Source organism: Rhinoderma darwinii, chromosome 1 (assembly GCF_050947455.1).
Source record: "Rhinoderma darwinii isolate aRhiDar2 chromosome 1, aRhiDar2.hap1, whole genome shotgun sequence".
In the NCBI taxonomy this organism is placed as follows: Eukaryota; Metazoa; Chordata; class Amphibia; order Anura; family Rhinodermatidae; genus Rhinoderma; species Rhinoderma darwinii.
The window spans coordinates 171,315,500-171,340,498 of NC_134687.1; the positions used below are offsets into that span (position 1 = coordinate 171,315,500).

The 24,999-nt window shown below is 41.6% G+C and overlaps 1 protein-coding gene across 1 annotated transcript in view; it reads right to left on the reverse strand.

Moving 5' to 3' along the window:
- Positions 1–24,999, reverse strand: part of PDE5A (phosphodiesterase 5A) — a 325,066-nt gene that overhangs the window by 200,528 nt on the left and 99,539 nt on the right. The window contains exons 3-4 of the mRNA XM_075860590.1: positions 23,873–23,944; positions 8,277–8,366 (exon numbers count right to left, since the gene is read on the reverse strand). Coding sequence (XP_075716705.1) covers positions 8,277–8,366; positions 23,873–23,944 — 162 coding nt within the window. The remainder of the gene's footprint in view (positions 1–8,276; positions 8,367–23,872; positions 23,945–24,999) is intronic.

Sequence of the window (24,999 nt, forward strand, 5' to 3'; positions counted from 1 at the left end):
GTATGTAGACACTATATTCAGTGCCCACAAATTGCACGGAGGTGCAGCTTGGTGGAGATATGACGAGGAATTTCGCCGTCGGTTGGCGATGACGCCTGACATTGGTTGGGCGTCGAAGGCGACGGATGTGTGGTTACAGCTAATTTTGGCTCAAAAGCAGGCTCGGCCCTTTCAGGCAGGAGTCGCAGTTTCGGGTTCAGCACCCGGGATTGCGGCGCAGCGCCCAACAGGAGCATGTTGGCTCTACAATGAGGGACATTGCAGGTTCTATTCTTCCTGCAAGTTTCGTCATGAGTGCTCCATCTGCGGGGGTGCCCATTCCGCGCTTCGCTGTTTCCGACGGGCAAAACAACCTTCCAAGGTGGGTCCTGCCGGTGCAGCGGAGAACTCTGGTGAGCGCTCTCGCGATGGAACCGTGGCTCGCCAGGTATCCCAAGAGACAGGAAGCAGACTTGTTAGGTCGGGGCTTCAGTGAAGGTTTTTTCATTCCGCATGTTTTTTCTTCGGTTTTGATGTTGTCAGATAATTTAAAATCGGTGAAAGAAAACATGTGTTTGGCACGGGAAAAAGTGCTGAATGAGGTGTCTTTAGGCAGGATGGCGGGCCCCTTTGGGGAGCCACCTTATACGAATTTACGGGTTTCTCCTCTTGGCTTGGTCCCCAAAAAGGAACCGGGGAAGTTTAGGTTGATTCATCACCTTTCCTTCCCTCGTGGGGATTCGGTCAACGATGGGATTTCCAGAGATGAGGCTGCAGTGTCTTACACGTCTTTTGATGTGGCTGTGCGGTTGGTACGGGAGGCAGGCGTAGGTGCCTTGCTTGCTAAATCGGACATAGAGTCAGCTTTTCGTTTGTTGCCTGTGGATCCTGCCTGTTTCCATTTGTTGGGATGTCGGTTAGATGAGCAGTTTTTTGTAGACATGTGTTTGCCTATGGGTTGTGCCATCTCATGTTACTATTTTGAAGTTTTTGGTTCCTTTCTGGAATGGACGGTTCGTTTCAAGACAGGTATTTCTTCAGCCATTCATTATCTAGACGACTTTTTATTTGTAGGTCCAAGTGATTCAGGAATATGTGGTTATTTGCTGAAAACCTTTCGAGTTTTAATGTCCGAATTTGGTGTCCCGATAGCAGAAGAGAAGACGGTTGGTCCGGCTACGATTTTGTCGTTTCTGGGTATTGAAATTGATACGCAAGAGATGGTTTTCAAATTACCTGACGACAAGCTTGCGCGTCTGCTTTGTACCATTGACGAATTCGTTTTATCAAAAAAGGTTACCCTGAAGCATCTTCAGTCACTGTTAGGGTTGCTGGTTTTTGCTTGCAGGATCGTTCCCATGGGTCGCGTTTTCTCTAGACGCCTATCATTGGCGACTAGGGGTATTTCGCGCTCAAAGCATTTCATTCGTGTCACTAGGCAAATGAAAGATGATTTGCGCGTGTGGCAGACTTTTTTGCGATCTTTTAATGGTAGGGCGATTTGTCAGTCGGAGGAGGTTTCCAGTTTTGAGTTACAGCTGTTTACAGATGCTGCTGGCAGTGTCGGTTGCGGTGCGGTTTTTGGAGCGGAGTGGTGTTTTGCACGTTGGCCTGTGGGCTGGAGTAGTATGGGTCTGACATTGAATTTGACACTTTTAGAACTCTTTCCCATTGTGGTTGCAGTGGAGTTGTGGGGTTCAAAGATGTTGAATAGTCGCATACGTTTTTGGACGGACAATATGGCAGTGGTGCAGGCTGTTAACAATTTGTCTTCTGGATCATTGCCGGTTTTGGCGTTACTTAGGCATCTAGTTCTACGTTGCATGCAATGTAACATTTGGTTTCGGGCTACACATGTGCCGGGTGTTGAGAATAAAATCGCAGATGCCTTATCTTGTTTGCAGATGGGGGTCTTTCGGGAGCTTCACCCGGGAGCACGGCTGGAAGGGGAGCGTTGCCCGTATCACTTATGGGCCCTGGTCGAGGGGAACTTGCCCGGCTAGTTCAAGGTTCTGTGGTACCAGGTACATGGCGGAGCCATAATAAGTTTTGGGCGGAGTGGTTGGAATTATCTGGCGGGGTTTTTCCTACAAATGATGAGCGGCATTATGAGGTTACGTTGGAGTATTTGTCTCGGATGCGTACTAATGGTTCTTCGGTGTACACGGTTTCAAAAGGTTTGACTGGTATTGCGTTTATGTTGAAGTTGTGGGGTTGTACTGATGTGACGAAAATGTTTGTTATTAGACAGGCATTGAAGGGGTGGAAGAAGGAGCATATTGTGAAGGATGCTAGGAGGCCTATTACATATGCTTTATTACTAAGGATGCTGATGGTTGTTCCGGCTGTTTGCTTTGATCCTTATGAGTCTGTTTTGCTGCGTACTGCTTTTTCTTTGGCCTTTTTCGCAGCATTGCGGGTGAGCGAATTGGTGTCACCGAGCGCAAAGCGGTTTGGGGGTCTTCTGTTTGCGGATGTTTTATTGGAGGAAAAAGTGGTCCGGGTATGTGTGAGACGGTCCAAGACTGATCAGATGGGCGCTGGTGTTTGGTTGTGTGTGAATTCATTGGGTGGTGAATTCTGTCCAGTTCGTTTGGTGCGTGAGTTTTTGTCTTTTCGAGCTGATGGGGTTCCTTTCTTGGTACATTCTAATTCTTTGCCGCTTACTCGATTTCAATTTGGAGCCGTTCTTAAGTCTTGTTTGGAGCATTTGGGCGTTGATCCTGCTGAGTTTGGGACTCATTCGTTTAGAATAGGGGCAGCCACGGAGGCTAATGCTTTAGGTATGGGGGAGGAAGATATTAAACGTCTGGGTAGGTGGAGTTCAACTTGTTATAGGTCCTATGTGCGTCCGGATCTGGTGTTGTTTTGATTTTCCTTGTCATTTCAGAACATCGGCCGGAAGTATGGATAGTTGGCCATTCTTTTATTTTCTGGGCAGCTCGTCGGGCTGAATATCGGCCTTTAGGCCTCAGTCTTGGGGTGTCATCGGCCGAGGTGCACTGGAAAGGTATCAGAGGGCTGAGGTGGGTTCAGCTGTTGCCGTTAATAGTTGAAGTTAGTCGGGAATGCCGTGGTCCAATTGTGCTCGTTATACATGTTGGGGGAAATGATTTGGGAAATGTGAAATTGTCGGAGTTGTTGTCCCTTATCAAGGCTGATTTAGGTCATTTCAAACAGCTTTTTTCTGATTGTGTGATTGTCTGGTCTGAGGTGATTGCACGAACTCATTGGCGAGGAGCTAGAAGTGCTGTGGCCATCGAGCGGTCAAGACGGCTGTTGAATGTTCGTATTTCCAGGTTTGTTCGTTCCATTGGGGGGGGTAGCAATTCATCATTTGATGTTGGAAGGTGACAATGGGGACTTATTGTTATCTGACGGCGTTCATTTAAATGACATTGGGATCGACATCATGCTGTCGGGTCTGCAAGATGGAGTGGAGGCTGGTTTGGCATTGTGTGGTGGGGGTGGTCGGAGTACCGCGTAGGTGTTCGCGGTATCCTCCTTGGCGGAGATAGGCTCTGAAGAGTAAAATCCGGAGAAGAACCTACATGCGCGCCGCTTCACAGTGGGCGGCATCACAGGAGATGTGAATAAATTAAGTGGTTACTTCAGGGCCATGTGATACAAAAATGTTTGGTTGTGTTAAATAAAGCTGTGGCCATTCCCACATTCTCCAAGAAACAGGTTTCGTTGCTTTATTGGTTTATTAAATGGGGTAATGATGCATCAGCGACACTTAATATGGGGATAACATTAGTACATGCAGTCTTGAGGCACTAAATCAAATAGAGAAAGTGCCTGGGACTGTATGTGATAGGGGGATGGAAGGGGGGAAAAAAGTGCGGGAAAAAATCAGGAGCAGGGATTGGTGGGACAAGGGGATAGAGGAGGGGTTAGGAGCAGATAAATAGTTGAGGTCAAGGGCAGTTCACTATCTTACCTGCTGGAGCTGCAAACGTCCCTCCCGCCCTCCCTCTTTGGGAAAATTTGGGTGTGTAGTTATGGTGTTTTCTCTGTCTTTTAATTTCTTTGCTTTTCTATGCCATGTCTTTTATGGCTCGTCAGTTGCTTCCTTTTTCTTTGCGTAGGCGTGTTTCTGTGGTTTTTCTTTGTTTTTCAGATGTCACAGCGGGCGGAGATAGGCTCTGAAGAGTAAAATCCGGAGAAGAACCTACATGCGCGCCGCTTCACAGTGGGCGGCATCACAGGAGATGTGAATAAATTAAGTGGTTACTTCAGGGCCATGTGATACAAAAATGTTTGGTTGTGTTAAATAAAGCTGTGGCCATTCCCACATTCTCCAAGAAACAGGTTTCGTTGCTTTATTGGTTTATTAAATGGGGTAATGATGCATCAGCGACACTTAATATGGGGATAACATTAGTACATGCAGTCCTCTACTGGTATCTCGTACAGGCACATGGGTGCTGGTGTGGTCATGTATTGTCAATACAAGGACATCTCTCTTGTCCTTGTACTTGTTACAATATATTGTTGCTAGATTGTGCCCTTCTCTCACCCCTTCTGAGTGTTTGCACAAGCAGAGTCTTAGGGAGGCCTCTCAGATTTATTTTTAGCAGTGCCGCATGCCACAGTATTTCTGGAAGCAAGGCACTTGAAGAGTGGGACGCTGGTATAAAAATTATCCAGGTAGAGGTGGTAACCCTGGTCCAGAAGGGGTGCACCAAATCCCACACAATTTTTGCATTAATTCCCAGTAAGGGGGGGCATTCTGGGGGTCTGAATACTGGTGTCCTTCCCTTCATATATCCTAAATTTGTAAGTATACCCTAATGCACTCTCGCACATATTATGCAGTTTCACACCATACCTTTCCCTCTTACTCAGCAGGTACTGGCGGAATTGAAGCCTCCCTTTAAAATGTACCAGGGACTCATCAACAGAAATACACTTCTCGGGGGTGTATGCTTGGGCAAACCGGGCACGGAAATGGTCTAATAGGGGTCTCAGTTTATACAAACGGTCAAAACTGGGGTCATCTCGGCGTGGGCACTGCTCATTATCAGCATAATGTAAGAAGCTAAGTATTGCCTCATAACGCATCCTGGACATGGCCATGCGGTACATCGGGGTGTGGTATAACATGTTTGTACTCCAATAGGTCCTAATGGATGGCTTTTTCAGAAGGAGTACCCAGAATTTGCCCAACTCCACCTGTGGGATTGGGCATAAAATGATGTGGGGGTTCTTAGTGATATACTGTTTGGCATATGAATTTGTCTGGGACACCATAAGCTCTATAAATTCATCCGTGAAAAACAACTTGAAAAGGTTTATCTCACTGAGCCCTGCCGTATTAAATTTTTATCCCTGGGCTGCACGTGTACTCAGGGATTTGGGGCTCGTAATTGTCTGGTGTGGTGGTCCAAATGGGCTCACATCGCTCGGAGGTTTCAACTGTTGCGGGGTCACTTCTCTCAGGGGTTTCAACTGTGATGAAGGTCCTGGGGCGTCTCCTAGGGGGTCACTCCTGGATGAGGAGGTTGATAAATAAAAGAGAGTCTCGCCATCTGACGAGTCTGTGTCAGAGGCAAGAAACGCATAGGCCTCTTCGACAGAAAATTATCTTTGGGACATATTTTATTATTTATGCGTCACACATGTAAAATGTGTTCTCTTGCACAGGCAGAGCATGTGTGCTTGACAAGAACAAAATAAAAGTATACTTTTATTAGTACTAGTAGAAGCAATAGACTTCTGCCTAAAACTTTTTTATTTTGTTTTTATAGAACGATTCCCTGACACTAACAAACCCTAATACTGTCTGAGATGCTGCTGATAACCAAGTATCTAAACTTTTTTTTATATATATATATATATATTTTTTTTTGTTTTTATGGAACGAGTGGACTTCCCTGACACTAAACCTAACTAGGGCAAGGGTTCCTAACACTAAACCTAACTAGATTTTATGTGAACTTCCCTGACACTAAACCTAACTATGGCGACTATTCCCTCACACTAAACCTAACTAGATTATTCTGAGCTTTCCTGCCGCTAAACTTAATTACGGTGACGGGTGCCTGAACACTAAACCTATCTAGATTATTCTGAGCTTTCCTGATGCTAACAACTGATTTTATGTGAACTTCCCTGACGCTAAACCTAACTACAATGATGGATCCCTAACGCTAAACCTAACTACGGTGACGGATTCCTGACGCTAAATTCCCTGACGCTATACCTAAATACGCTTTTTGACGGTTCCCTGACACTAAATAACCCTAATACTAAACTATCTGATGGCTTTCTAAACAATTTTTTTTTTGTTTTTATTATATTTTATAAAGAAAATAAAAAAATATAATAATCCCCAGGGACCAAAATGTGGCCCTGAAGACTCAAAAGTGGTCAGTGAAAGAGATCACTGACCAAAAACGTGGGTGACATGGGGAACACAAGGACAGGAGTGGGAAGTGGATAGAAGGTGGGAAAAGTTTTGAAACTACTGCTACACTGTTTTTCTCTAAACTAAACTGCACTGCCTCACGCCACAACCGCTCTGAACGAGTCTCAAACTCCAACAGAGAGCGGGTGCGGCAGGATCTGAGGTCAGAGCAGGAAATTACGTATACGATCGCTGCTATTGGTCCGTCGTCACTAACTAACCAATAGCAGCGATCGCGGAGGTGGGACCACTATAATTGGGCCCTGTACACTGAGCTATCATAGCGTGCTGTCGGAAACAGCAGGCATCACAGCTCGATGAAACGCCGGGGGAAAATGGCGATGCATTTTCCCTCGGTCGTACTATTCCGGCGCAATGCTATGGAACAGTAAGGTATAATGATATATACACACCTATGTAGAACAGTACTATAGCTATATAGCCACCACTTAAAGGGTTCTGTTACACATTGGCACTTCGGATGGGACAATTAATTATTGACTGGCCTGTCTCTGTGACCTCTACTATTTCAACCCTCTCATAGGAATATTGTACATTATTATATAGAGAGGTCATGATAATGTGGAAACCACTGTCAGCAATGCTAAGGGGCACCACTATAAAGAAATTCTGCTTTGAGGCTACTACTCTGTAAAATTGCATAGATACAAGCTGCTGTATAAATTGTAAGTGCTGTATGGACATGCAATTTCTTTTTTTTAGTGCAAATAGGAGAATACAATTGGTGGGCGCACCTAACTCAAAAGCCTGTAGGCATCTGCATTGGTTGTCCTGTGGCTACCATGGCCTAACAGTTATCACGTATAAAATATTATAAGTTTCTTTGTTCGTTTGTACACTTTATACAAAAGATGTGATCAAACAATGATCATTTATTCCATGTCACCCAGGGGCACCATGGCATATACAGCTCATGTGGTACAAAGAAAAAAAAAAATCAGTGATAAGGTTACCACATCTAAAGTGAATTGAAAACGAAATCAAGAGGTAAACCACATGCACATGTGTAAGGGCATGTTCACACAGGGCGGATACACTGAGTAAAAGTACATCGTATCCACCCTGGACGCCGCAGGAAATTCCGACCGAAAAACCGCACCTAAATCGTGGTGCTGTTTTTCAGCCTGGAACATCCACTGCCGAATACAGCACGTAAAAAATAAAAAAAAAATCTATGCTTGCCCGTAGCCATAGCGATGCGTCCCTCTGACGTCCTGCTGCACGTCCTCCTGGTATGACGTTTCATCCCATGTGACTGCTGCAGCCTGTGATTGGCAGCAGCAGTCACAGGGGATAAAACGTCATCCCTGGAGGCCGGGCTGAAGTCAGAAGCAGGGAGATCTCGGTAAGTATAATCGTTTTTTTTTTCTGAGTTGCGATTTTTGCGGCTGAATTGCAGCTTTTCCACTGCAATAATCGTGACATCTGTTATTTGTTGTGGGTTTTACCTCTCCATTGAATTCAATGGGAAAACCCTGTAACAGAAAAACAGCGATTCCGTTGCATAAATTGACATGCATTAAAAAAAATCAGCACAGGTCGGTTTATGATTGTTTTTTCTGATTTTTTATGCAACGTTTGGATGAGATTTGTTCAAATCCCATCCACTCTGCTGCCACTGTATTATGCTGCAGATTTTCCGCAATAAAATATGTTGCGAAAAATGAGAAGTATTTACGCTACGTGTGAACCCGGCCTAAATCCGATTTTATTTACCTGCAGCTTCTTTATCTTAAAGGGGGAAACCCCAATATTCCTTGGTGAAATAGATTCATACACATGTACATTGTGGAGGACATAAAGACAATTTAAGGCCATAATAGATTTAAGAGGCTTTAGTAAATTATTAGAAATAAAATGTTACCTGGTTCCTCCTATTCTCAAGTAGAGATGTCTCATACAGCTGTGCATTGTGCAGTACAATCCCACAAAATGCCAGGTAAGCGGCAAAGTCCTAAAACATACAAAAAAATCAGTAAGAAAGAGTTATGATAATTTTGCTCTCCAGAACTATGTATTTTACCTAATTGATGATGCCTATGACATGTTATCGGTTAATTTAATTTCTCCAATCTTATCTGTATTTATCACACAGAGTGTTTTGGCACTGAATTTAATGAGAAAACCGCGTCGGAATCAGCATAAAAAAATGGCCGAAATCGCCCCCTCTCATTGATTTCAATGAGAGGCAGAGACGGCTTTTTTTAGCGGAAAAAAAAGCGTCATGCTCTTTCTTTGAGCTGTGCATATTTCGGAGTGTTTTTTGAGGCATTAGATTCAACAGCCGCGTGCAGAAAACGGCACAAAAAACGCGAAACAAAAAAAAAAAAGTGTGATCTACAGTTGCTCTTCCATTAAAATAAAATTCAAGTCAGGAGTAACCATGTGTCAATCAAAAACAATAAATAAATACAAAAAATAGGATATGGTAACCTGAACTGAGCCATACCAAAAATATATTGCATTGCACATGACTATAAATGAAAAACAAATAAATAAAAGTTCACCCCAACGCTAGTCTTGATTCTCATTCAGGTTTCCATTGTGTTTTTAAAAAAAAAGGAAACCCGATGGACACATAGATTTATTGAGATCCATACAAAACAGATTTGTCAAGGGTGGTATGGCTTCATTAAGTTTAGAAGTCGTGATGCTGATGTGAACAGAGCATTAGCAATGTATGTTTTACAGTCTGTTTCTTCTGAAATGTCCACAATGTTCAGTCATCCTGTCAATCAAGATGCTTAAAAAAGTACGCTTAATATAAAAATCTGATTTAAACAATAGATAATTTTCTGACAATAGATTCCAGTCTTTTTGCCTCAATGTTGATTTATATATTCAGCAATTCTGTATCAAATCAAGTTCTGCAAAAGCATAAGTAAGGCTACATTCATACATAGCAAAACTGCTGCAGGTTTTCCGTCCGGATTAGTGGGCAGGAAATCTGGGGCGGAATACAGTAGCCGTCAAGTTAATGAGAGGATTTTCTAGGGATTTTCCCCATTGACTTTAAAGGGGAAGTTGAAATCCACAATCAAATCCTTGTGTAGCAGAAAAAACCCCACTGTTTTTTAAAGTGGCAGGTTTCCCACAAAGTGTATACACTGCAGAATTTCCCCAACGGAATTCTGTGCGTAAATTCCACAGCATTTACGGTAGCAGCAAAGTGGGTGAGATTTTGAAATTCTCATGCCCACGCTGTGGAAAAAAATAATGCATCGAAAATGTTAATAAATGTACCTGTGGTGCGGATTTTAAATCCACAGCAAGTCAATTTATGCAGCGTTTTCGTTGCTTTTCTGTTGCGGGTTTTCCCCATTGAATTCAATGGGATACAAAACCCGCAACAAATGTTGAGACTTCAAAAATTGCAACTCAAAAAAAAAAAACAACAACCAACTGGTCCCCCGGCGCTCTCAAAACTACTGGTCCCCCGGCTGGTCTCAGTACACATGGCCTCCAATGCTTAACCCGTTACTGACCGCTAATACGACTTTTCACGGCGGCCACTAATGGGCTTTATTCCGATGCAATAGCCTTTTCACTGCGCTGCATCAGAATAAATAAACAGAGCAGGGAGCCGTTAAATCTCCCTGCTCTCAGCTACCTGCTCGAATGGGTATAATCGATATCAATATCGATCTCACCCATTTAACCCCTCAGATGCGGCGCTCAATAGCGAGTGCCGCATCTGAGTTAGGCCGGATTTACACGAGCGTGTGCGCGCAAAAGGTACTTAACAGCTCCGTGTGTCAGCTGAGTATGATGCGTGGCTGCATGATTTTCGCGCAGCCGCCATCATTATGACACTCTATTTGTATGTTTGTAAATAAAAAAAGAACGTGGTGCTTTTCTGTTTTCATTCATACTTTTTACTGCTACCATTTCAGGCTGCAGTGTGGGGCCATTACAACATTCATCCCTATGGGTAAGCCTACCTTAATATTCCTTACGTTGCAAACAGATCTACTTTGATCTATACATGCTTTGTACACCTGACTTCCTTTCTGGCAATTTTGTCCTAACTATGACACTCTGGTCCTGATCTATCTTCGCTACTATGGCGCTAACTTGCTCTGTAACCTCTTGAATTCGGGCATTTTGGAAACACATGGTCATAGATTGACCTTTGTGTTCGCCGTAATCTTTATATCTGTGTTGTTACCACCAGGTTGCAGATACGCCATTACTATATTACTTAGATTTTGTGACTTGTGGTCTATGTCAGACATATATAAATTGCCAGGGAATTCTGTTGGTGGGCAGGACACCCTAAACTCTACTTGTTTGAAGCTACCACACTGCTTCTTTCTTCGGATTCCCTTTGAATTTTATATATGTATTATTTTGTGTTGTATGTCCTAATAAAATGTGTAATTTTTTACCATATTTGTGGCGTAATGACTTATTTTTCTCTAAGTTTTCTATGATGTAATGAAGTTTGCTATGTTATTAGTATACATTTGAGGTGCTCGGACACTCGCTAGTGGCACCTAGCTTGCAACCTAACCTGGTGAGTCTTTATATTCAAACTTTTTACTGCTGTTGCGAGAATCACGCGGGTCACACGGAAGTGCTTCCGTGTGATGCGCGAACAATGCACAAATAACGGACATGTCGTGAGTTTTACGCAGCGGACACACGCTGCGTGAAACTCACGGACAGTCTGCACGGCCCCATAGACTAACATAGGTCCGTGCGAGGCGCGTGAAAATCATGAGCGTTGCATGGACGTATATCACGTTCGTCTAAATAAGCCCTTATGGAGAGAGGGAAGGAGCTCCCTCTCTCTCTCCCACCAACACCCGGCGATAAGATCGCCGAGTGTCTGTGTTTCCGATTGCCACGTCCGGAAAGACCCCAACTATAAAGCTCTTACATAATTTAACCCGCACGGTGAGCGCCATAAAAAATAATATAAAAAACAATGGAAAAATTGCTGTTTTCTGTGAATCCTGCCTTGAAAAAAATTTGCTAAAAAGGGATCAAAAAGTCGCATCTACTCCAAAATGGTACAAATAAAAACTATAAGTCATCACCACAAAAAGCCCTCATACAACTGCATCGTCGGAAACATAAAAAAGTTATTGCTCTTCAAATATGGAGACACGAAAACAAATAATTTTGAAAAAAAAGTGTTTTTACTGTGTAAAAGTAGTAAAACATATAAAGTCTATACAAATTTGATATCGTTGCAGTCGTAACAACCCGCTGAATAAAGTTATTGTATTATTTATACCACATGGTAAACGGCGTAGATTTAGGACGCAAAAAGAGTGGCAAAATTAGTTTTTTTCCGATTCCCCCCCAAAAAAAAAAAAAAAAAAGTGATGCCAAAAGTGATGCCAAAATGGTGCTATTAAAAAATACGACTTGTCCCGCAAAAAACAAGACCTTATACAGCTATGTCGACGCAAAAATGAAAAAGTTATAGCTCTTTGAATGAGACGATGGAAAAACTAAAAAAATGGCTTGGTCATTAAGGTTTAAAATAGGCTGGTCATTAACCCCTTAAGGACGCAGCCTTGTTTTGGCCTTAAGGCTCAGAGCCCATTTTTCAAATCTGATCATTAAGGGGTTAAATGTCGACTCGTGACCACTGCAAAAATCGCAGGAGAACGGGAGTGCAGAGAACACCCGGGGGACCAGGGATGTGTTTATACAGGATTGGCAAGGGAGTGGAGTAAAGTGTTTTTGTTTTTTCAACGCTCTGCTGCTTTCCGCAGCAGAAAATCCGCACCAAAATCTTCACCGTTTGGTGAAGATTTCCCTGTGGATTCTAGGTGGGATTTGTTGAGAATTTTTTTTATAACGGTCATACAAAAGGAAATATACGGAATCTCACTAAAAGGTGCAGATATTTTGCAAAGATTAAAAGATGTTACAGATTACAATGCAAATCCAAGCGTTTAACAGTGAGAGATTGGAAATTCATACAGCAGAACACATAAGTAGATATTCAGTGAGGTTCTGCTATAACTGCACCACTCTAGAGTACATTATTTCAGTTAAAACCTACCAATGCCACAGATAGGAGTGTTTTAGAACGTTTAAGTGAGTGCCGGCACCTCACAGGAGGACGACGCTGCAAGGTACTCGGATGTCCATGGCCGTTGAGGGGTAAGTCAGAACGACGTGCCGTTACACTCATCCTCTATGAGGATAGAAATATATCTCTGAATATATCTCTGAATAATATCTGTAATTTGGGAAAATTGATTACTATATTGCAACACCAGGGTAGGCTTGTTGGGACTTCGTGTGTCGTTTGACTTCTCAGTGAACAGGGGATGGTCTCTCGTTTTAGTTTGAACTACAGATTTTGCTCGATTTCAGACCCAATTTTTGTACCCTCTCTTATTGAGCCTCTGGCAAATCACTGACTGCTCCCTGCCAAAATTTTCATCTTGACTGCAATTTCTTTTTGCCCTAATCATCTCACTCACTGAAATGGACATGATAGTATGCCTGGGATGACTGCTGTTGGAATGCAAAATGGTGTTTCCTGTTACTTGATTACGGAAGGTTTCAGAGGCAATAGGTTCCGCCACTTTGGAGTTTAGTTTTAGATCCACAAAGGATATAGTGTCACAGTGGAACGAATTGGTGAACTTAACATTACAATTATTGCAGTTGATTATTTGATGAACGCTGGTATGGCGGACAGATCGCCCTCCCACATGAGGAGGAGGTAATCAATGTATCTAAAAGGGGTTGTCAGGGGAAAATATGGCAAATTCCTCCCCCCAAGCCATAACAAGATTGGCCAAGGAGGGCAACAATTTTGCCCCCATTGACACCCCCCTCAGATGTAAATAAAAACGACCATCATATTGGAAATAATTGTGGGTCATCAGGAAATCTAAGACCTCCCTAATAAACAATTCTAAGTCCTGACTTTATGAGCCATATTTGGATACATGATGATTGAGGGCCCTCAATGCCACATCATGTGGAATGCAGGTGTACAATGACACCACATCACAACGGAGCCAAACAAAGTCTTGGTGCCAGATCTTATTGTGAAAAACACGTAGAATGTCATGTGTATCTTGTTTGTAACCTGGTACTCTCTGAACGAGAGGCTGCAGCAATGAGTCCAGCCATTCCGACAACCTCTCGGTCAGTGACCACAGGCCAGATACGATGGGCCACATTGGCGGAGGAACAACACTTTTGTGGGTCTTAGGGAGGGCATGTAAGATTGGGATGACTGGGTTCTCTACCATTATATAATCAAATTGTTTTTGAGTAATTACCCCCAATACTAGTCCCTCATTCAGTAAGTTCTTAAGTGTGGACTGAAAAATAATAGTAGGATTAAGATCAAGTTTTCTATATGTCTGTGTATCTGTTAACCCCTTCCCTCTTTGGCCACTTTTGACCTTCCTGACAGAGCCTCATTTTTCAAATCTGACATGTTTCACTTTATGTGGTAATAACTCCGGAATGCTTTTACCTATCCAAGCGATTCTGAGATTGTTTTCTCGTGACACATTGGACTTTATGTTACTGGCAAAATTTGCCCGATACATTCAGTATTTAATTGTGAAAAACACCAAAATTTAGCGAAAAATTGCAAAAATGTGCATTTTTCTCAATTTAAATGTATCTGCTTCTAAGACAGGCAGTTATACCACACAAAAATTTTGCTAACTAACATTCCCCATATGTCTACTTTAGTTTGGCAGTGTTTTTTGAACATCATTTTATTTTTCTAGGACGTTACAAGGCTTAGAACTTTAGCAGCAATTTCTCACATTTTCAAGAAAATTTCAAAATGCTATTTTTACAGGGGCCAGTTCAGTTGTGAAGTGGCTTTGAGGTCCTTAGATATTAGAAACCCCCAATAAGTCACCCCATTTTAAAAACTGCACCCCTAAAGTATTCAAAACAGCATTTAGAAAGTTTATTAACCCTTTAGACATTGCACAGGAATTAAGGCAAAGTAGAGGTGAAATTTACAAAGTTCATTATTTTTTTCCAGAAATTCATTTTTAATCCATTTTTTTTGTACCACAGAAGGTTTTACCCAAGAAATGCAACTCAATATTTATTGCCCAGGTTCTGCAGTTTTAGGAAATATCCCACATGTGGCCATAGTGTGCTACTGGACTGAAGCACCGGCCTCTGAAGCAAAAGTAGCACCTAGTGGATTTTGGGCCTCCTTTTTATTAGAATATATTTTAGGCACCATGTCCGCTTTGAAGAGGTCTTGTGGAACTAAAACAGTGGAAACCCCCCAAAAGTGACCCCATTTGGGAAACTACACCCCTCGAGGAATTTATTTAAGGGTGTAGCAAGCATTTTGACCTTCCAGTTTTTTTGCAAAAATTTTTGGAACTAGGCCATGAAAATGAAAATCTACATTTTTTTCAAATAAAATGCAGGTTTAGCTAATTTTTTTTCATTTCCAAAAGAACTAAAGTAGAAAAAGCACCACAACATTTGTAGAGCAATTTCTCCCGAGTAAAACAATACCCCACATGTGGTAATAAACGGTTGTTTGGACACACGGCAGGGCTTAGAAGGGAAAGAGCACCATTTGGCTCTTGGAGCTCAAATTTAGCAGGAATGGTTTGCGGAGGCCATGTCACATTTGCAAAGCCCCAGAGGTGACAAAACAGTGGAAACCCACAACAAGTGACCCCATTTTGTAAACTATACCCCTTGAGGAAATTATCTATGGGTATAGTGAGCATTTTGACCCCACAGGTTTTTTGCAGAAATTTTTGGAAGTAGGCTGTGAAAATAAAAATCTACATTTTTTTCAAATAAAATGTAGGTTTAGCTAATTTTTTTTCATTACCACAAGGACTAAAGGAGAAAAAGCACCATAAAATTTGTAAAGAAATTTCTCCCGAGTAAAACAGTACCACACATGTGGTAATAAACGGCTGTTTGGACACATGGCGAGGCTGAGAAGGTAAAGAGCGCTATTTGGCTTTTGGAACTCAAATTTAGCAGGAATGGTTTGCGGAGGCCATGTCGCATTTGCAAAGACCCTGAGGGGACAAAACAGTGGAAACCCCCAACAATTGACGCAATTTTGGAAACTACACCCCATGAGAAAATGATCTAGGGGTACAGTGAGCAGTTTGACCCCACAGGTGTTTTACAGAACTTATTGGAAATAGGCCGTAAAAATGAAAATCTACATTTTTTCAAAGAAAATGTAGGTTTAGGTATTTTTTTTTCATTTCCACAAGGACTGAAGGAGAAAAAGCACCGTAACATTTGTAAAGCAACTTCTCCCGAGTAAAACAATACCCCACATGTGGTCATAAACATCTGTTTGGACACACGGTAGGGCTCAGAATGGAACTAGCACCATTTGGATTTTGGAATGGTTTCTGGGCGCCATGTCACATTTGCTGAGCCCCTGTAGTACTAGTACAGTGGAAACACCCCAAAAGTGACTCCATTTGGGAAACTGCACCCCCTGAGGAATCATCTAGGGGTATAGTGAAAATTTTGATCCCAAAGGTTTTTTGCTGAATTAATTAGAATTAAGCCATGAAAATAAAAAATATTTTTTTTTTCCAACAAGATGTAGTTTTAGATCAACATTTTTCATTTTTACAAGGAATAGAGAAGAAAAAGCACCCCAACATTTGTAAAGTAATTTCTCCCGAGTACGGTAACACCCCATATGTGGTTATAATCAGCTGTATACGTATATGGGAGCATTCAGAAGAAAAGGAGCGGTATTTATCTTTTGGAGCATAGATTTTGCTGGAATGGTTTGCGGACGCCATGTTGCATTTGCAAAACCACTGATGTACCAAATAAAAGTGACCCCGTTTTAGAAACTACACCCCTAAAGGCATTTATCAAGGGGTGTAGTGAGAATTTAGACTCCACAGGTGTTTTTCAGAAATGAATACGCAGTGGATGATGCAAAGTGAAAATTTAAATTTCTCCACTGATCTGCCCATTCACCGCACAATATGTTGTGCCCCTAGAGAATCTTACCCCATAAATTGTTAAGCAGGTTCTCCCGGGTATGGTAATGCCTTACTTGTGGCCATAAATTGCTGTTTGGGCACACTGTAGGGCTAAGAAGGGAAAGACCGCAATTTTGAGCATGGATTTTTGCTTGGTAATAGTTCTGTTTGGGGTTTTGCTGGTATTTCTGTTTATAATGTGGTGGCATATGTAATCTGTGCGGAGAACATCAGGGCATAATAAGAGGGTATAATAATGGGGTAAATAATACAATTATCCATAGATGTGGGTTACGCTGTGAAGCGATCTGTTATGCACAGGCTGGTGTCACACTTATAAACAGTTTTCTTTCTTATCCCCCTTTTGTAACATTCTGCACCTTTTGGGGACTTTTTGGGCATGACCACACGTGGCGGATTTCCTCCGCAACTGTCCGCATCAATGCCGCACAGAATCTGCGTTGCAGATTCTGCTGCGGATCTGCACAAAATGTGCAGTAAATTGATGCGGACTAGCTGCTGCGGACTGCGGTAAAAGTACTTCCCTTCTCCCTATCAGTGCAGGATAGAGAGAAGGGACAGCACTTTACCTTGTGAAAGTCAAAGAAATTCATACTTACCGCCCGTTGTCTTGGTGACGCGTCCCTCCTTCGGCATCCAGCCCGATCTCCCTGGATGACGCGGCAGTCCATGTGACCGCTGCAGCCTGTTATTAGCCTGTGATTGGCTGCAGCCGTCACTTAGACTGAAACGTCATCCTGGGAGGCCGGACTGGAGACAGAAGCAGGGAGTTCTCGGTAAGTATGAACTTCTATTTTTTTTGACAGGTTGCTGTATATTGGGATCGGTAGTCACTGTCCCGGGTGCAGAAACAGTTACTGCCGATCGCTTAACTCTTTCAGCACCCTGGACAGTGACTATTTACTGACGTCTCCTAGCAACGCTCCCGTCATTACGGGAGCCCCATTGACTTCCTCAGTCTGGCTGTAGACCTAGAAATACATAGGTCCAGCCAGAATGAAGAAATGTCAAGTTAAAAAAGCAAGACGGATCCGCAGCACACATAACATGTGCATGACAGCTGCGGACTTCATTGCGGAAATTAGAATCTCCATTGAAGTCAATGGAGAAATTCCGCCATGAGTCCGCCACTGCTCCGCAACAGACAGAGCATGCTGCGGACACCAAATTCCGCTCCGCAGCCTATGCTCCGCAGCGGAATTTTACGCCTCGTCTAAACGAACACTGCTAAATTAAAGTGTAAGTCAATGGACAAACGGCTCCGCTGCGGATTAACGCTGCGGAGTGTCCGCAGCGGAATTTAAGTGAAATTCCGCCACGTGTGAACCCAGCCTTTCTCCTTCGTAGTTTGGGAAATATTGCTGGGAAAGTTTTGCGCTGGTATAATATGGGAGCCCTTGCTTCCAGCGGATGTGCTATGTCCCTTCCCTTTCCTAGTTCCTAAATACTAGGGCCCTGAAACTGAAGGAATGTTCCCCTCCGGCCTGCGCATTGAGATGTTTTTCATCACCGCATTACTAGTGCCATAACTTTTTTATTTTTCAGTTGATTGAGCGGTGTGCGGGCTTGTTTTTTGCGAGACGGGCTGTAGATTTTATTGGTACCATTTTAGAACACATACGACTTTTTGATCACTTTTTATTTCATTTTTTGGTAAAGGAAATTACCAAAAACAAGCAATTCTGGAATAGTTTTTTATTGGGTTTTTTTTCGGCATCCGCAGTGCGCCCTAAATTACATGTTAACTTTATTCTGCGGGTCGATACGATTACGGCGATACCAAATTTATATAGTTTTTTTTATGTAATGCAGCTTTTGCACAATAAAATCACTTTTTTTTATAAAATCATTTGTTTTCTGTGTCGACATATTCTAAGACCCATAACTTTTTTATTTTTGCGTGCACAAAGCGGTGTCAGGGATTATTTTTTGCGGGACGGATTGTCGTTTTTTATTAGTACTATTTCGGAGTAAATGTGACTTTTTGATCACTTTTTATAGCATTTTTTGGAAGGAGATGTGACCTAAAAACAAAGATTCTGGCGTTGTTTTTCATGGATTTTTTTTACGGCGTTCACCGTGCGGGATAAATTACATAATTGTTTTGTAGTTTGGGTCGTTACGTACGCGGCGATACCAATTATGTATAGTTTTTTTATGTATTGCGGCTTTTGCACAATAAAATCACTTTTTTTATAAAATCATTTGTTTTCTGTGTCGCCTTATTCTAAGACCCATAACTTTTTTATTTTTGCGTGCACAAAGCGGTGTCAGGGATTATTTTTTGCGGGACGGATTGTCGTTTTTTATTAGTACTATTTTGGAGTAAATGTGACTTTTTGATCACTTTTTATAGCATTTTTTGGAAGGAGATGTGACCTAAAAACAAAGATTCTGGCGTTGTTTTTCATGGGTTTTTTTTACGCCGTTCACCGTGCGGGATAAATTACATAATAGTTTTGTAGTTTGGGTCGTTACGGACGCGGCGATACCAATTATGTATAGTTTTTTTAATTTTTACGGTTTTTCCCATAATAAAAGACTTACTATGGGAAAAAAGTCAGTTTAGCTCTATTTTTATTTGAAACGTGTGTGTTTTTATTGTTTTACCACATTTTTATTAACTTTTTTTAACTTTTTTTACTTGTCCCACTAGGGGACATGAGGGCCTGATGCCCCGATCGCTACTCTAATACACTGCACTACATACGTAGTGTAGTGTATTAGCGCTGTCAGTTATTCACTGACCGCAAGCCTATGAGGACGTGCCGCAGGCTGGTCCTCATCGGCTTCCTTACAAGGCCGTCTCGGACGCCATTTTCTAGCGTCCGATTGCCACAGCAACCCAGCGATTGAGCGCAGCATCTGAGGGGTTAATCTGCCGGATCGGAGAATAGCTCCGGTCCTGGCAGTTACGGGAGGGTGCAAGCTGTATAATACAGCTGTCACCCCGCGGTGATGGTGCCGGCTCTGCTCCTGAGCCCGCACCATCACTGCGCCGTAACTGTATATATATACGGCGGATGTCGGGAAGGGGTTAAGAGAGCCAAGATTTGAGAGTTATACATGGTTTATCCATGACTGTGATACATCCCCCTTTGTCTGCCATCTTAATTATGATGTCGGTGTTGTTACGCAGTGTGTTAAGAGCGGATTTATGTCTAATTGTAAGATTATATGCGACTTTTTCTCCCCTGATAATGTTATATAACTTTTGTAATTCCCGTTCTAAAGCAGACTGGAATTTCTCCATAGATTCAGTCCTGGACTGTATGGGATAGAAATTAGGGTTGGGAGTGATAAAATGTTGAGCCATCTTGGCAGCTCGTTGGTTCTCGTTTCCTCTTAAAAATCCTCAAGACAAGACAGAGTGATCTGTTGCTAAAACATCAAAGATTTATAGTTGTTTCCTTGGTTAACCTCCATTTATGTCAGAGTCCATAGTGGTGGAAGTCATGAAATGTCTCTTGACAGTGAGGTTGTGAACAAACTTGTTTACATCTAACAAGGTGGTAAAAATATCAAAGTCCCGATCCGGAACAATATTTAACCCAAAGGATAATACTTAAATTGGGTCTGTAGTTAAGGGGACTGATGAGAGGTTGATTACAGCTATTTGCGCATTCAATTATGACAACTCCAGAGGCGGCGGGATGGCTCGGTGTCCATTAGCTCTGTTTTTCCTGCCACCTCCTGCCACCTCTTTTCCCCCGTTTTTTGACAGATATCTATTCTTGTTCTACGTTTGTCGGTTGGAGTTCACTCTCAAAGCGTCTGTTTCAGAACCTTCAGTTACCCCATCGGTGGAATCATGTTCCGTAGAGCTGAAACTCACTATGTTGACCTGAGTGGTTCCTTTTGTTTTTTTCTGCGTTTTTTCAATATGGATTTAACCCTATTGTGTGCCCTGTCTCTTTTGCCCCAATTATATACCTCATCGTGGGCGTAGTCATGTAAATCTCGCTGAAACTTGGATCTTTTCGTTTCCATAATGGATTCTTCCAGTTCTGCTATGTATTTCTTGGTTCTTGAATTTAAGGCATCATATTCAGAAAATTGCTTGTTATCTTATTTTAATTTCTCAATGTTCAGTTGCAATACCGCAAGTTTAATTTCTTCATGTTTGATGATTAGTCTCAAGATTGAGAGTACACTCCGTGAGCAGAGAGTTCCAATCATTTGTAAATTCATCTGAATACATCAAAGTGGGGATTTTTCTGAGTCGCAAACCTCTAGGAACAATGTCTTTTGATACATAGTTTTGGAGGGTTGTCAAAACCCACCAAATTTACGTTTCATGTGCTAGAGATTTTTCCAATTCATGGAATTTATCCTGTAAATCTAGGTTATTTTGGCTAGTACTGTCGGTATTAGCAAATACCAATGCTGCCTCTCACGCAATGAGATTTGAGGATCTTCCGCCATATTTTTAAAGTCAATCACTTGGAAAAAAAATTATTCGTAGCCACAGAGAACTTTCAATAATTCATTTGCGTAGTAATCAGACACCCCCGTTGGTTTGGGGCTAAATACCCTCACAGTATAAACCAATACTGCAGATAAATGGTGAGCACGGAGAATAGAGAAACCGCAATGTGTAAACAAGAATAAGAAAGGGGGGAGAAATCCTCCAGCTCACCGATCCGAGTCTGCGGATCCAATCTGCGCACGCATTCTCATGGCGGCACATAATGAGGTAACTTTGTCAGCATTTAAAATCCAAACTGCATATGGGGATGAATGCATCGACAAGTAGCCTACGCGTTTCAGATGTATCGCACGTCCTTACTCATGGCAAGTCGCAAAATATTAAAATATTTTTTTTTAAAAATTAAAGATGTCAATGCAGATCATTAAAAATATTAAGAAATGCAGATACTTACCCTATTATGGAAATACAAACTTACATGCATTTTTGCAAAAGATAGCAAACGTGAAAATAACAGGAATATCGGATATATGATCGATTACCACAATCCCCACACCACAAACTTTCTATTTTTACCTCTTAAAGAGGACCTGTCACTAGGTCCTATAAGTTGAACTGGTTAACTGACCTGAATAGCACTGTCTCCCTGATTCCAGCGCCGTTTTCTTTTTTCATGGACCCCCTTTTTCCAGAGATATGGCCCACTGTGGTGTTGGCTCCCTATATGCTAATTTGATGTAGTTAGCCAACAGGGTGGAGCTAGCTCCCCTGCCTCTGATGCTGACCAATCAGCACAAGTCAGCTTGAAGGTAGTTCACGCTCTGTTGGCTAACTACAGCAAAATATCATAGGAGTGAGCCAAAACAACACTGGGCCACATCTCTGGAACAGGGGGAGGTCCAGGAAAAAAAGAAAACCAGCGCTGGAAACAGGGAGATAGTGCTATTCAGGTCAGTAATCTAGTTCAATTTACCGGACCTAGTGACAGGTCCTCTTTCAGTTCCTCGTTACTTTCTTTCCACATGTGTGTCCCCACAAATCATCCTGTTATTAAAGAAATTTGTAAAATGACTATATTGTTAGGCAACTACTAGCAATGTACTCTTACTTTATAACGGGCAGCATGGTGGCTTAGGGGTTAGCACTGTTGCCTAGCAGGACTCTAGGTTCAGGCACAGGGACTGCGGAATGTATTGAGCAATATAGAATATATTGGTGCAATATAAGCAACAGGAAAAAAATAATAATACAATGTTAAAAGAAGTATATACATAATTTACATGTTATGCTTATGTTCCAAATGACTATTTGTATATGTCTATTTATGCTTATTGTGTAATCAACGTCCCTATGGAAAAAGATAAGTTCCTCAGACCCACTCATAAATAACAGACACATCCCGCAGCTTAAAAAAAACACAGCACAGCTGCAGTAATTATATGACATCTTCAGGATGTTGGCCTTAGTTAGTAGCCTATACAATACACGCAGAGCACCCTGGTCTATGGAACTGACAGCTACAGTATTCACCTGTCAAAACAAGCATATTCTAATGGATATATATTTATGCAGTATTATTAATGAAGACGAGGCTACATTTTCACTATGCTATTGCACAGGTGCCGGTATGGACTCTGTTCATCAAGTCTCTAACTGTGAAAAATAATTATAACGACAGTCAATTTTAGGTTAATCAAAAAGCAATTTAAAGAATAAATTCTGATTCTGTGTTTATCTGTAAAACTCTATTTAGAAAGCAGTCTTTTATGGGAGCCATGACAGATATGACTATTTATCTGTTACGATCTCTTATGTTCCAGATCCTCAGGTTTATTTTTTTACCACATAGAAAAGTGGAGCGTGCTACCCTACTCTGCCTTCAAAGAGTAATGGAAATCTATAGGAAAAGAACGAAACAAGTTTGTATGCATTTAGACAGATTCCCACTACTTTTTGACGGACAGATTACAGTAGTCTGCTGCACTACTCTCACCAAAAAAAAAAAAATGGAAGTCAATGGGATCTGTCAGGATTCATTCCAAAACTAATGTGTAAAAGCTGTAATGACTCATTTAACCCCTTAAGGACCTGACTATTTTGGAGTTTCAGAACTGGCATTTTTTCCACTGCATTCCAGAGCCTTATTTTTTGTTGAAAATACTGTTGCGGTTGACAGCATTCAGAGATCTGCTTTTCAGCAGCCACATGGACCATAAGAAACAATAGTCTGTAGATGACTCATTGACTTCTATGGGACAGCATTTTGCGCATGCTCTGTGATCTGTGCAGGGGTCATGGTGCAATGACGGGAAGGAGAGAATCTGTCACCATCACCTATTGTCAAAGGTGAATCCTGTGATTCTGCCTGTGATGCTAATGAGATGACTACCGAAAAGTGATCTTTACAGAACAGGAAGTGTCCGCCTATCATGAGGCTCAGTGGCCAAAGTTAAAAATGTACGATCTCACAATGATTTTTTTAATATAGATAATGGCGTGGAAAATGAAAAAACAACATCCCCAAAAATTCTTACAAAATAGGTTTAACATAAAAACTTGATTTATACAATGTGTCATTTTCTGATGACACATTCCCTTTAAGGATCTTAATTACATGAAAATGTTGATGGTTTATGGATAGTGTCAAAACCCAAAAAATCCAATTGCTCAATTTTGGTAACCACACACCTTTACAAAAAAATTTAAACAATTATAATAAATCTTCCACACTCTATGGCACATTCACTTTCATGTGTCCCTCATTGTCTTTATGACATCTGTAAAACGTATGTCAAAAGGACATTCTTTTGACATACGTAGGCACAATAGAAACCTAGGGATACAGAAAAACATACTTTCAATGTTTATTTATTTTTTGTTTGATTCCAGATGTGTGCTGTTATTTATGGGCAAGTGTGGTGTGAACCTAGCCTTTTTCTAGCCAAGTTAACTTAAATCAGAAAAATAAATCAATGTTGCACTTTCTTAACTTGTGTAATTATATATACAGTATATATGTATATATACACACAGAATAATAATTGACATGACAAACATTACCTTCTCATCCTGTTCAGTAAACGTCCCATTGCTGCCGGATTTCTTATTGATTGCCTGTGCCACTCCAACCACCTGATTCAGTTATTAAACAAGTAAATAATTAGCACATTTGCATGAATATAAACATCAAATAATGAATGACACAAAAATAACACATAAAAGACATTACACATGAAACACGAAGGCTGTATGATTTACATAACAAATGGATGCAAACTAATCATCGCTGACAATAACAAAATTCTTCCTACAAAAAAAAGCCTGAATGGACATCAAAGACAGTAAAACAAGGTGTGAGTCTGGATGTTGTACTTGATCAAAGAAAAGGTCAGGAATTGATATAATACACAATTTTACTATTAAGACTACAATACACCAAAATTTAGCCTGTGCACATCCTAGGACAGATATATTTCCCACAATACAACTTATGAACTCTTTAAGCTGATTCTCTACTGGTGGAAAAATTAGAAAACTCTGATATACACCATTTATTTTAGGTAAAAAAAAAAAATTCCCTAAGTTCCCCAATCATACATCTGACAGAGGATTAGACACTCTCCTTAATCATCAAGACAGCCCCTGCTTACACCGAAGACATCCCGGCGATCACCATGGGTCCAGTTTCAGAAGCTGCGGCTGGCCATACATGCAGTATTATATGCCAGCTATTTAAATGAATGGCTAAGCATGTGACATGTCAACCAGAACAGGAGCCACTCTTTGTTAAGACCCCGCTATGATGTCGATTTGCCCTAATAAGGCATATGGAAAAGGGTTGTCTTGATGAAGCCAATTCTGATACATTACAGTGGTCACTAGGCCCGTGGATAATGCGACTGTCACAGTGCCTGCCTAGGATAGTGCAAATCCACTGTGTCACCAAGGGATTGGATGTGGGGCTAAACCGGGGAGCAGAGTCTAAGGGAACCCTTGGTAGTCACCTTTTAACCCCTTTACCGGGATATGGACTTTGCTGCTTAGAAACCCCAGGTGCTACTCCCAGAGTAGTCTGCCTTGGCAATTGCCAAAGTTAACAGGCATAGTACTACATAAGCAGAAAGAAATTAAGGTCAGGTATAGCATTAGTCAGGGCAGGCAGTAGACATGCATTCACGGTTGGTAGA